Source organism: Camelus bactrianus, chromosome 26 (assembly GCF_048773025.1).
Source record: "Camelus bactrianus isolate YW-2024 breed Bactrian camel chromosome 26, ASM4877302v1, whole genome shotgun sequence".
Lineage (NCBI taxonomy): Eukaryota > Metazoa > Chordata > Mammalia > Artiodactyla > Camelidae > Camelus > Camelus bactrianus.
Window position 1 is genome coordinate 32,847,258 of NC_133564.1, and position 13,967 is coordinate 32,861,224.

At 35.9% G+C, this 13,967-nt stretch overlaps 1 protein-coding gene across 7 annotated transcripts in view; it reads right to left on the reverse strand.

The window, feature by feature from the left end:
• PSD3 (pleckstrin and Sec7 domain containing 3) overlaps positions 1–13,967 on the reverse strand; it is a 598,663-nt gene that overhangs the window by 86,720 nt on the left and 497,976 nt on the right. For all 7 annotated transcript variants that reach the window (XM_074353657.1, XM_074353661.1, XM_074353659.1 and 4 more), the window contains one exon: positions 11,241–11,311. In XM_074353657.1, coding sequence (XP_074209758.1) covers positions 11,241–11,311 — 71 coding nt within the window. The remainder of the gene's footprint in view (positions 1–11,240; positions 11,312–13,967) is intronic.

The following is a 13,967-nucleotide window of genomic DNA, read 5'->3' on the forward strand; positions in this document are numbered from 1 at the left end:
AAAGCCATAAAAGATAAAAACAATTTATAAAAAGCATTTCTTCTCTATCAATAATTACTTCAAGTGTAAATGAATCAAATGCTCCAATCAATATACACAGTGCCTGAGTGGATAAAACAAAACAAGACCCAACTGTATGCTGTCTACAAGAGACTCACTTTGTATTCAAAGGTACATGTGGGCTGAAAGTGAAGAAATGGAAAAAGATATTCATGCAAAATGTAACCAAAAGGGAACCATACTTATTACAGACAAAATGGAATTTAAGTCAAACACTGTAAAAAGACAAAGGATATTATATAGTGATAAAAGGATCAATTCACCAGGAATATATAACAATTATAAATACATATACACCCAACATCAGAGTGCCCAAATATATGAAGAAAATATGGACAGAACTGAAGGGGAAAATTGACAGCACTATAATAATATTGAGGGATTTCAATACTAGACTCTCAATAATAGATAAAATCCAAACAGAAGATGAATGAAGAAACAAAGAATTTGATAAACACTGTACACAAAATGGACCTAAAAGATATATACAGAACGTTCCGTCCAACAGGAGCCCAATATACATTCTTCTCAAGTGTACACAGAACATTTTTCAGGACAGATCACATATTAGGTTATAAAACAAGTCTTAACTAATTTAAGACACTTCAAATCATACCAAGTGTTCTCCAATCACCATGAGATGAAACTAGAAATGAACAGCTTAAAGAAAACTGCAAAATTATAAATATGTGGAAATTAAACACTACATTCTTGAATAATCAATGGTTCAAAGAAGAAATCATACGAGAAATGAGTAAGTGTCTTCAGACAAAGGAAAATGAACACACAACGTAACAAAACTTAATGAGATACAGCACTAGCAACTTAATAGAAATAAATACTTGCAATAACAAATATACCAAACAACCTAATTTTACACCTCAAGAAACTAGAAAAAGAATAAACTAAACCCAAATTAGTAGAAGAAAGGAAATAGTAAGATGAGAGCAGAAAGTCAGGCCACCTGTGTCCCAAAGTCAGCTGCTCTGGAACCCAGCCTTGCCCACCAGCAGGCTGGCATTATTCTTGGGACCCCTCGGGGTCCTGCAGCCAGCTGCGCTGGGACCTGCAGGCCAGCAGCCACCACGCAAGGCAGGGCCAGGTGCAGCCTTGCCTTCCAGTTCACCCACAGTACCTGACCCTGCCACAGAAGGGCCCATGCAGCCTATGTAGGGGTTACCCCTAGGGAATGCAGCTCTGGTGACCAGGGGGAGGGGTGCTGCTGGGGCCAAAGAACATATCCTAAATAAGACCATTTCTCAAAGATCAAGAAATGTAACTAACCTACCTAGTAAACAGACATAAACAAAGAATTGGGAAAAATAGGGAGACAGAGGAATATATTCCAAATGAAAGAACAAGACAAAACCAAGAAGAACAAAGTGAAATGGAGGTGGCAATCCAACCAATAAGGAGTTCAAGGTAATGAGCATAAAGATAACAGGAGAAGATGGACAAACTCAATGAGAAGTTTAATAAAAAGTTAGAAAATACAAAAAAGAACTAAAAGAGCTGAGGAATATAGTCACTGAAATTAAAAATACACCAAAAGGAAACAACAGTGGATTAGATGATACAGAGGAATGGATCAGTGAACTGAAGACTAGAGTAGTGGAAACCGCTCAAGCTGAACAGAAAAGAAGAAAAAAAATTTTTTTTAAATGAGAGTAGATAAAAAGACCTCTGAGACAACATAATGCATATTAACATTTGCATTATAGGATCCCAGAGAAGAAGAGAGAGAGAAAGGGGCAGAGGCCTTTGTTGAAGAAACAAGCGAAAAACTGCCCTAAACCAGGAAAGGAAACACACATTCAGATCCAGGAAGCACAGAAAAGTCACAAACAGGGTGAAACCAAAGAGGACCACACCCCAGATACATTGTAATTAAAATGGCAAAAAAGATAAAGATAGAGATTTTTAAAAGCAGAAAGAGACAAGGAATTAGTTACATGTGAGAGAACTCCCATAAGATTACAATGACTTTACATCAGATTCTTTGCAGGCCAGAGGGAGTGGCATGATAAATTCAAAGTAATGAAAAGGAAGGAAAAAAAAACCCCTACAACCAAGAACACTCTACCCGGGAAGGCTATCATCCAGATTTGAAAGAGAGATAAAAAAGTTTTACAGACAAGTAAAAGCTAAAGAGTTCAGCACCAGTAAACCAGCTTCACAAGAAATGTTAAGGGATTTTTGTAAGTGGAAGAAAAAAATATCACGACTAGAAATATGAAAATTATGAAAGGAAAATTCTCATTTGTAAAGGCAAACATACAGTAAAGGTAGTAGATCAACCACTTACAAAGCTAGTAGGAATATTAAAAGAAAAAGAAGTAAAATACTTTATATCCACAGTAAGTAATTAAGGCATATACATACACAAAAAAAGATGTAAAATATGATGTCAAAACATTAAACAAGGTGAGAAGGGAGTAAAAATGCAGAATTGTCAGAATGTATTCAAACTTAAGTGATCACTAATTTAAAATAATCATACACATACACACATTATATATGACCCCCATGGTAACCATGTGCCAAAAATCAGTAACAAATATACACAGAAAAAAGGAGAAAGAGAAAGAAATCTAAACATAACACTAAAGACAGTCATCAAGTTGCAAGAAAGCAAAAGAAGAAAGGAACAAAAAAGAACTACAAAAAACAACCAGAAAACAGCTAACAAAATGGCAATAAGTAGATACCTACAAATAATTATTTAAATGGAAATAGATGAAATAATTAAATTAAGAGACACAGAGTGGCTGAATGAATAAAAAAAAGAGAGAGACCCACGTATATGCTTCCTACAAGACACTCACTTCAGATCTAAAGATACACACAGACTTAAGTGAGGGGATGAAAAAGGTATTTCATGAAAATGAAAATAAAATGAATGCAGGGTAGCAAACTTATACCAGACAAGATAGACTTTAAAACAAAGACTGTAACAATAGACAAAGAAGGATACTATGTAATGATCAAGGAATCAATCCAAAAAGATGTAACAATTATGAATATATATGCAGCAGGCATAGAAGCACTTAAAATATAATGCAAATAATCATAAACATAAGGGGAGAAATTGATAGCAACATAATAATAGTAGGGGTCTTTAACATCCCATTAATATCAATGGATAGATCATCCAGGCAGAAAATAAGGAAAACACTGGCCTTAAATGACATATTAGACCAGATGGACTTAAAAGATATACAAAAAACATTCCATCCAAAAGCCCCAGAATACATATTCTTCTCAAGTGTACATGGAACATTCTCCAAGAAAGATCATACGTTAGACCACAAAAGAACTGTCAATAAATTTAAGTAGATTGAAGCCGTATCAAGGATCTTTTCATACCACAGTGGTACGAGACTAGAGATTAACTACAAGAAAAAAACTGCAAAAATAAAAACACATGATGGCTAAACAATATGCTACTAAACAACAAGTGGGTCACTGAGGAAATCAAAGAGGAAGTAAAAACTACTTGGAGGCAAATGGACATGGAAACACAACAATCCAAAAATCTACAGGATACAGCAAAAGCAGTTCTAAAAAGGAAGTTTATAGTGATACAAGCCTACATCAAGAAACAAGAAAAATCTAAGGTAAATAATCTAACCTTATACCTAAAGAAAACAGAAAAACAAACAAAACCCAAGATTAGTAAGGAGGAAAGAAATAATAAAGGTCAGAGCAGAAATAAATAATATGGAGGCTAAAAAAATTTTGATAAAATCGATGTAATGAAGAGCTTGCTCTTTAAAAAGATAAAGTTGATAAACTTTTAGTGACAATCATGATAAAAAGAGAAAGGGTCCAAATAAATAAAGTCAGAAATGAAAAGGGACAGAAATACAAAGGATCATAAGAGATCACTATAAAGAATTACATACACCAAAAAAAAAAAAAAAAAAAAAAAACCAAACCAAAAAACAAAAAACAACCTAGAGTAAATGGATAAATCCCTAAAAATGTAGAATCTCCCAGGAATGAATCAGGAGGAAATAGGAACAGTTGATTACCAAAATTGACACTGAATCAGTAATTTAAAAAACTCACAACAAACAACTCCAGGACCAGATGGCTTCAAAAGTGAATTAATTGTGCCTCTAAGATTTAAAGAAGAGTTAGTATCTATCCTTCTTAATCATTCCAAGCAACTTAAGATGAAGGAGCACTTCTGAACTCATTCTATGAGGCTAGGATCACCTAATACCAAAACCAGACAAAGACAAAACAAAAAAAGAAAATTACAGGTTACTATCCCTGATATACATAGATGCGTAAGTCCTCAACAAAACACTGGCAAACTGAATTCAAAATACATGAAAAGGATCACATACCATGATCAAGTGAGATTTATTTGGGGAGGCAAGGATGGTTCAATATGCACAAATCAATCAATGACACACTACATTAACAATATGAAGAATAAAAATCAGGATCATCTTAATAGGTGCAGAAAAAGCTTTTGAAAAAATTCAATAACCATTTGTGATCAGAACTCTCAAAAAAGTGGGTAGAAAGGCAACATACCTCAATATAATAAAGTTCACATAGGAAAAACCTACAGCCAGTATCTTACTCAACTGTGAAAAGCTGAAAGCATTTCCTCTAAAATTAGGAAGACAATGATGCCCACTCTTGCCACTTACATTCAACACAGTACTGGAAGTGCTAGTCACAGTAATCAGACAAGAAAAATAAATAAAAGGCATCCAAATTGGAAACAAAGATGTAAAACTCAGTTTGCAGATAACATGATACTATATTTAGAAAATCCTAAAGATGCCAACAAAAACTATTAGAATAAATGAATTCAGTACAGTTGCAGGATACAAAATTAACATACAGAAATCTGTTGTGTTTCTCTACACTAACAACAAACTAATAAAAGGAGATATTGAGAAAACAATCCCATTAACAATTACATCAAAAAGAATAAAATACTTAGGACTAAACCTATCCAAAGATGGACTTGAAAAACTATAACACTGATAAAGGAAACTGAAGATGATACAAATGGAAAGATATACTATGCTCATAGATTGGAAGAATTAATACTGTTAAAATGAACAGATTACCCAAGGTAATCTATAGATCTAATGCAATCCATATCAAACTATGAAGGGTGTTTTTCACATTACTAAATAAAAAATTATAAAATCTGTATAAAAATACAAAAGGCCCCCTAATAGCCAAAATAACCTTGAGAAAGAAGAAGAAAGCTGAAGGAATCACACTCCCTGATTTCACAACTATACTACAAAGCTACAATAATCAAAATAGTATGGTACTGGCATTAAAGTAGACACAGAGATCAAAAGAACAGCATAGACAGCCCAGAAATAAACCCATGTTTATACAGTCAGTTAGTCTAGGACAAAGGTGGCAAGAATGTACAATGGCAAAAAAAAAAAGCTTCTTCAATAAATGCTGCTGGGAAAACTGACAGCTACGTTCAAAAGAATTAAACTGGACTACTTTCTCACACCATACAGAAAACGCAAAGTGGGTTAAAGACTTGAATATAAGACCTGAAACCATAAAACTCCTAGAAGAAAACACAGGCAATATGTTCTTTGACTTTGGTCTTAGCAATATTTTGGGGGATATGTCTCCTCAGGCAAGGGAAACAAAAGCAAAAGTAAACAAATGGGACTACATCAAACTAAAAAGCTTTTGCACAATGAGGGAAACAATCAGTAAAGGAAAAAGGCAGTTTATGAAACAGGAGAAGATTTCTGCAAACAATTCATCTGATAAAGGGTTAATAGCCAACATATGCAAAGAACCCATATAACTCAACATCAAAACAAAACAAAACAACTTGATTGAAATATGGGCAGAGGACTTGAATAGACATTTTTCCAAAGAAGACATACAAATGCATGAAAGATACTCAGCATCACTAATCATCAGGGAAATGCAAATCAAAACTAATGATATCATCTCACACCTGTCAGAATGGCTACAATACAGAAGACAACAAACAAGTGCTAGGAAGGATGTGACGATAGGAACTCTTGTGCACTGCTGGTAGGAATGTAGATTGGTTCAGCCACTGTGGAAAACAGTATAGACTTTTCTAAAAATTTTAAAAACAGAACTACCATAAGATCCAGCAATTCCACTCTGGGCATTCTTCTAAAGAAAATGAAAATGCTAATTTGAAAATATTTATGCACTCCTATGTTCACTGCAGCTTTATTTACAAGAGCCATGACATGGAAGCCACCTAAGTGTCCACCCTCAGATGACTGGATAAGATGTGGTGTATATACATATATAACAATATTAATTCAGCCATAAAAAGGAATGAAATCTTATCATTTGTGACAACATGAATGGACCCAAAGGGTATTATGCTAAATTAAACAAGTCAGAGAAAGACAAATACCACATGATCTCACTTATATGTACAATCTAAAAACCAAAACAAACATAACAAAACAGAAACAGCGTCACAGTTACAGAGTGCAAACCAGAAGTTGCCAGAGGAGAGGAGAGTGAAGGGATGAATGAGATGGGGGGGGGGGGGTTAAGCAGTACACACTTTCAGTTACCAAATAAGAGTCATGAGGATTAAATATACAGCATGTAGAATACAGTCAATAGTAAGATAATAACTTTATATGGGGACAGGTTGCAACTAGACTTATTGTGGTGTTCATTTTGTAATGTATAAAATATCGAGTCACTGTTGTGTACTAGGAATTAACATAGTGCTGTAGGTCAGTTATACTTAAATACAACTCAAAAAAGAAAGAAAAACAATAAATAGGAGAAGAATCTCAAAAGAAAGTCCGAATAGTAACCAGTATCTGTCAAAGTTGCTCAGAGATCCTTCTGTAGAATGTTGGTGTCAAATGCTAGGACACACATCCAATCATTAGGGAGTTTACATAGCTTCAACGTGGCCCTTGTGAGCAAGCGGACTTTACATACATAAATGGTTCATATCAGCATGACAATAAGAAAAATAATAAACATTTTGCATCAACAATATATGAATTCTGAAGATGCAAGCTGAGATATTGCTCAAGATGCCATTTTTTGCTAAATATAGAACTATATTTTTAAAGAAAGATTTGAGATAATTTTTCCTAAAAACAAAAGCCTATTTTTATGTGCTAGAATAAAAAAATTTTAAATAGCAGTAATGTTTGACTGATTTTCAAGTAATAATGTCTTAGATGTGAAAACACTAATTTTACTATCATACTTCAAAAGGGTGATCATTTTTACAAAGCTGTCTTAAAACCCTATTTGCAATAGAAGAAAAGAGTAAAATTTCAAAACACCAGCAGTTCAAATAAAATGTATTTCCCTGAAAACAAAAGACTAGTGCAGAAATAAATGAAATAGAGACCAGAAAAATAGTAAGAAAATAATCAATGTAATTAAGAATTGATTTTCTGAAAAGATCAATAAAATTGACAGTCCTTTAGCTAGATTACTAAGAGAAACAGAGTGAAGATTCAAATAAATCAGATATGAAAGAAGAGATATTACAACTAATGTTAGAGAAATAGAAAGATTGTAAGAAACAGCTATGAACAATCACACACCAATGAATTGGACAACCTAGAAGAAATGGATAAATTGCTTGAAACATACAATCTGCCAAAACTGAATCATGGATAGAAACAGACCTATAACTAGCATGTAGATTAAGTCAGTAATCAGAAACCTCCCAATAAAGAAAAGTCAAGGATCATGTGGCTTCACAAGTAAATTCTACTGAATTCTTAAAGAATTAACAATCCTTCTCAAATCCTTCCAAAATATTCAAGAGGAGAGAATACTTGTAAAATCATTTTACAAGGCCAGAATTAGCCTGATAACAACCCCCCCAAAAAAACTACAAGAAAAGAAAACCATAGGCCAATATCTCTGATGAATAGAGATGAAAAAATCCTCCAGAAAATACCAGCAAACCAAAATCCAACATCATACAATAAAAGGAGCATATACCACGACCAAGTGGGATTTACCCCTGGGATGCAAGGATGCTTCAACATATGAAACTCAACTGTGTGATAAATCACATTAACACAATAACAAAGCTTACAAATCACATGATTGTCTCAATAGATGCAGAAAAAACATTTAATAAAAATTCAACACCCTTTCACATGACAAAAACACTTAAACTAGGAATAAAAAGGAAACTACTTCACTATAATAAAGGCCATAGATAAAAAGTCCACAGCTAACACCATACTTCAGGGTGAAAAACTGAAGACTTTTCCTCTAAGAAAAGAAACAAGACAAGAATGCCCACTCTTGCCACTTCTATTCAACATAGTACTGAAGTCCTAGCCAAGCAATCAGAAAAGAAAAAGAAATAAAAGGCATCCAAATTGGAAAGGAAAAAGTAAAATTATCTTTGTTCACAGATGCCATGACCTTATATATAGAAAAGTATAAAGATTGCACAAAAGAACTGTTAGAACTAAGAAATAAGTTCAGCAAATTTGCAGGATATAAAATCATCATGCAAAAATTAGTTGCATTTCCACATACTAACAATGAACAATCTGAAAAGGAAATTAAGAAAACATCCCATTTACAACAGCATCAAAAACAATAAATACTTTGGGAAAACAATTAATAAAGGAGGTAAAAAACTTACACAGTGAAAAATAAAAAACACCACTGAAAGATATTAGACACAAATAAATGGGAAGACGTCTCATGTTCATGAATTGAAAGACTTGTCCATATTATCCAAAGCCCTCCACAGATTCAACACAATCTATCAAAAATCCCAATGGTGGTTTTTGCAGAAATACAAAAATTCACCTTAAAATTCATATGGAACTACAAAGGATCCCAAATACCCAAAATAATCTTGAAAAAGAAAAATAAATTTAAAGGCTTCACACTTCATGATTTCAAAACATATTACAAAGCTATAGTAACCAAAAAAATATGGCACTGGCAAAAGATATACATATAGATCAATGTAACAGAATAGAGAGACCAAAAATAATCGTATCAACTGATCTTCCACAGGGTATCAAAAGCACACAATGGAGAAAAGATAATCTCTTCAACAAATTGTACTAGGAAAACTGGGTACCCATATGAAAAAGAATGCAAGTTCATCCTTATCTTATACCATACACAAAACTCAACTCACCATGGATTAAAGACTTAAATGTAACACTTGAAACTATGAATCCCTTAGAAGGAAGCAGAGAGGAAAAAGTTTCTTGACATTGATATTGGCAATGATTTCTTGGATATGACTCCAAATCAACAGGCAACAAAAGCAAAAATAGAGAAATGGGATTACATAAAACTAAAATGTTTCTGCCCAGCAAAGGAAATAATCAAGAGAGTGGAAAGGCTAACTGCAGAATGGGAGAAAATATCTGAAAACCATATATATGATAAGGGGTTAATATTCAAAATATGTAAGGAATTCCTGTAACTCAATAGCAAACAAAACCAAATAACCTGATTAAAAAATGGGCAAAGATTTTGACTAAACATTTCTCCACAGACAACACAAATATAGTCAACAGAAATATAAAAACATGCTCAACATCACTAACGATCAGGAAAATGTAAATCAAAACCACAATGAAGTATCATCTCACACCTGTCAGAATGGCCATTAAAATATTTTGCATACTTAACCCAGAAAATAAAAAGTGTTGACATGCATGTGGAGAAACTGGAACTCCTGTGCATTGTTGGTAGAAATTTAAAATGGCTCAGCCACTATGGAAAACAGTATGGAGGTTCTTCAAAAAGTTTAAAGTAGATCCACCATATGATCCAGCAATTCCATTTTTGGGTTATTCCTATCCATGGGAACTGAAATCAGGACATCAGAGAGATAGCTGCATTCCCATGTTCACTGTAGCATTATTCCCAATAGCTAAGAGGTGGAAATAAATAAATGTCTATGGATGAATGAATGGATAAAGAAAATGAAGTAAGCGATGGAATATTACTCAGTCATAAAGAAGAAAATCCTGTCATATACCACAACATGGATGAACTTTGAGGACATCATGTTAAGTGAAATCAGCCAGTTATAGAAGGACAAATACTGCTTGATGCCACTTACATGAAGTATCTAAGAGGGTCAAACCCAAAGAAACAAGTAGAATGATGGTTGCCAGGGGCTGGGGAAGGGGGAAAATGGGAGACTTGCTATTCATTGGGTGTTATTTGTCATGCAAGGTGGAAAATTTCTAGAGGTCTACTGTACAACACTATGCTTACAAAATTAGTAACAATGTACTATGCTCTTAAAATTTTACTGAGGGTAGATCTCATGTTACATATTTTTTTATCACAATTAAAAAGAAAAAACATTTTGCTAACAGCCACCATGGAGGGCAGTGTTGTTACTGCCTGGCCTCGTATCAGCCGTAATTCCAAATTTCCCCCTTCACAGTGGGACCTAGAATCCCGTAAGGCTCTAGGAGGTGGTGTGTGTACCTCATTCCAGTCAACACACAACTTTCCCATCTCCACTCATACAGAGCTAGGGAGGCGGAAGGCTTCAGGGACTGTCCTTCAAAGGTCAGAGCATATAAACTTGATCCCAAACTGATTTCCAGATTTGGGGCCTGGAAGAAAGAATCCTGACAGGACACGGTCTGGTCAAACTCCCACCCAGGTAACTGGAATACATCTGCATTGTTAAGTGCAGGACTTGAATGAAAACGTGTTTCCAGACTTAGGGAGGATCTACATGAAGATAAATAGGTAAATGAAGATATATTCTTACATAACTAAATAAATGAGGGCTGTAACTAGTCTATAATGTAAATGCCCATCGAAACAAATGCTACCGCAATCTGCATAGACCATATGAAGTCGAATTTATCAATTTATATTCAAATTTTCTAATTGAATGTAAGTAGAACACAGCTAACCCATTCCCTCTGATCACACAAACATATATAATACTCTATATTTATAAAATGTTATATATATATATATACACACACATATATAATTTCCAAAATAATTTTTTTCACCAGAAACAAAACAAATCTAAAAACAGAATTTAGACATCACTTAAACAGCCTTTGGGGTGTTTGACGTGGCCTCTCTGTACAAGGTGAATTTTTTCTGGACGACTTGTCTATCCCTGCACAAAGTTTTGTAAGCTTCACTTTTAATTGATTTATTTTTACCTTTTGCAAGTAAAGGACTGTTCCCTTTAGTACAGCATAAAAGGTTTTCCATCCTCGTTTTCCTCTTGGAGCTGGAAAGAAAAAAAAATTTTTATTTGGCGTAAGTTCACATTTTAAAAAGAGGATGTAAGAGGCCAATATAGTGACTGTGCTTCAGTGTTCCTCGTTCATTAGCTACCAAATCTAGTAACAATGAGAACTAAAATTTTCTTGAGCCTTACTATGTAACAAGCAGTATTCTAAAAATGTTTTCCATTATTGTCTCATATAATACTCACAATAATCCTGTGAGGTAGGTACTACTACTCCGGTTTTGGATAAAATTGAAGCCCAGAGAAGTACCCTGGCTCATGGCCATATAAGTAGGAAGGGGAGAAGCAGTTACATGAACCCCGGAAGCCTGGCTCTGTGGTCTGCACTCCAGTAGCAATGACTTAAAGACATACTGGAAATACACATTAATCCACGGGCTCACAGAGCCTTAACGGCTTCGTCAAAGTTTCTACGAGTCGTAAGAAAAAAGTCTCAGAATATAGAAGGACTTTAATGTGAATGCCTGATTAAATTAGGAAGTGCATTATTCTCAAGCAAGTCCTTTAAATTTCCTTTGACTGAAGACTGAAGAATCCTTAGGCTTGGAAACTAGGTGACTAGCCACCTACAGACACAGGTGCTCCTGCCAAGACCATACTGAGCTATCCACCCGGCAAAAAAAGGACTCAAAACATCCGCTCTGCAGGTTTCCAGGGGAAATGAAAAAATCATCCCATCTGTTTCCCCATGTCAGGTTGAAAAGTGTGCACTCAAAAATAAATGATCCAAAAAAAAGTATACCGTAATCTTCTTTATAAAGAAAAAAGCCTGGCTACTATCAAGAAAGCCATAGATCATTCTGTGTGTGTGCGCGCACGTGTGCGTAAAAAATAAATGCTGACTGTATTGCTCAATAGATGCCAAGTTCTGATACAGTCCATGTGAGAACAGTGCACGCACAAGTGCCCTCGGGCTGCAGGAGCTGCTACGGAGCAGGGCCAGAGGCAGCCTGGTGGGTGGAGGCACCTAACTGAGAAGCAGCTGTTTCATCAGCCCTTTTCTCAGACCTTTCCTCTCACCCACCAACCCTAGCTCAGTATAACTCCTGACTAGTCCCCCAACCTCTCAGGACTTCAGCTGCTTCACTTTGCAATGTGGATAATTCGCATAACTTAAGGCGAAGCACTGGCTAATGCTAGAAAGGAACTTTGAGAAGTGCTTCTGTCTTCCATAGGAGGAACGCGGGTCCTGGATTTGAAAGGCTTTCCCCAAAGCCCTAAAACTAGTTTAGCGGCATCTTGAGATTCCTTCAAGTCAAAGATCTACAAATCTATTTTTCTGTCTTTCAAGTAGAAATCTACCTATGAATCTGTTACCAAAGCTGTTGCCCCAGAATCATACCCCTGCCTCTCCCTTGAAGGGAAACCAATTACTCCTAAGTTTCAGAAGGAAGCTACAAAGAGAAAAAACAAAACAAAACAAAGAAAACAAGAACTGGTTAGAACTAACTCAGCCCAAGATGGTGGAAGATCTGACTTCCAGTGGACCTTGAGTCTCATTACACGCTCTTTGTAATACCTCAGCATGCTAGATGACACATCCACCAGCACAGTTGACAGTTGCCATGACAACAACTAGACAAGACCATATAAAGACTGAAAAGGATAGTTCCATCAGTTCCTAATTCAAACCACACCTCTGTTCATGAATATCCCTCCCTCTCTGTTCAGTTCCCTCCCATTTACGTTGACCCTCATATACATATATATGGTGTCTCTACCTGGACGGGGCTGGGAAGTTGATATGTGAACCAAGTTCCCACTTCTCCATTCTTTGGCCATTGAATAAAGCTGGTGCGGGTCCAGTCTCAGCACTGGCTTCATTACTGGCTGTGCAAATCTGAGCCGAAAAAGATCCTCCCTGGTTTAGATAAGGGGTCTCAGCCCAGGCGAGGACCCTGGCACAGGTCTGGTTGACCAATTTGGTAACGAATTCAGGTATAGGTTCACAAAAACTTTTAACAGCTCTTTATCGTTACCACCCTAGGTCTACTAGAACAGATCCCAAAGATCTCTCCAACTGAACTATGATTTAAAGTCATCCATGGGTGACTAAGGCTGCGTCACAGTGAGCATTAACCCTGTATTCCATGCTCTGCTTTTTCAGCTCCCACATTAGTTTAAAACTTAATCTTGCTTTTGGTCAATTATACCTTAGTTGTTTAACCCACACCATTTAACCTACACCAGAGTGCTAAAAAATAAGGTACTATTATTACAGCCATTTTTCAGAGGGGACAGTGAGCGCAAATGAGTGGAATTTCGGGAAGAAAGGGACCCTTGTGCTGGGAACAGGGTGGGACGGCCTCCTCGAGGCAGCCTCAGCTGCCCCGATTTTAAAGCCCCCCCCCCCCCACACACACAGTGCTGCTACGGCTTTTGTGCCCTTGGTGAGGCTCATCATGTGAAACACAAGGGCTGAACCCCAGTGAACGAGGAGCAGTGCTCCTCATAATGACACCTGCAGAATGAGTTAAACCTGCTATCACAGCACACACATTATCAACTACAGAAGACTGGGGAAGAGTTGTAACTGTAGGTACATAATGAACGTGGCGGGGAGAATGAGATTACTGATTCGAAACCCAGTGTATCCCACTGAAATGCTCTACTTACAGGGTCGTAGGGAGTTGGT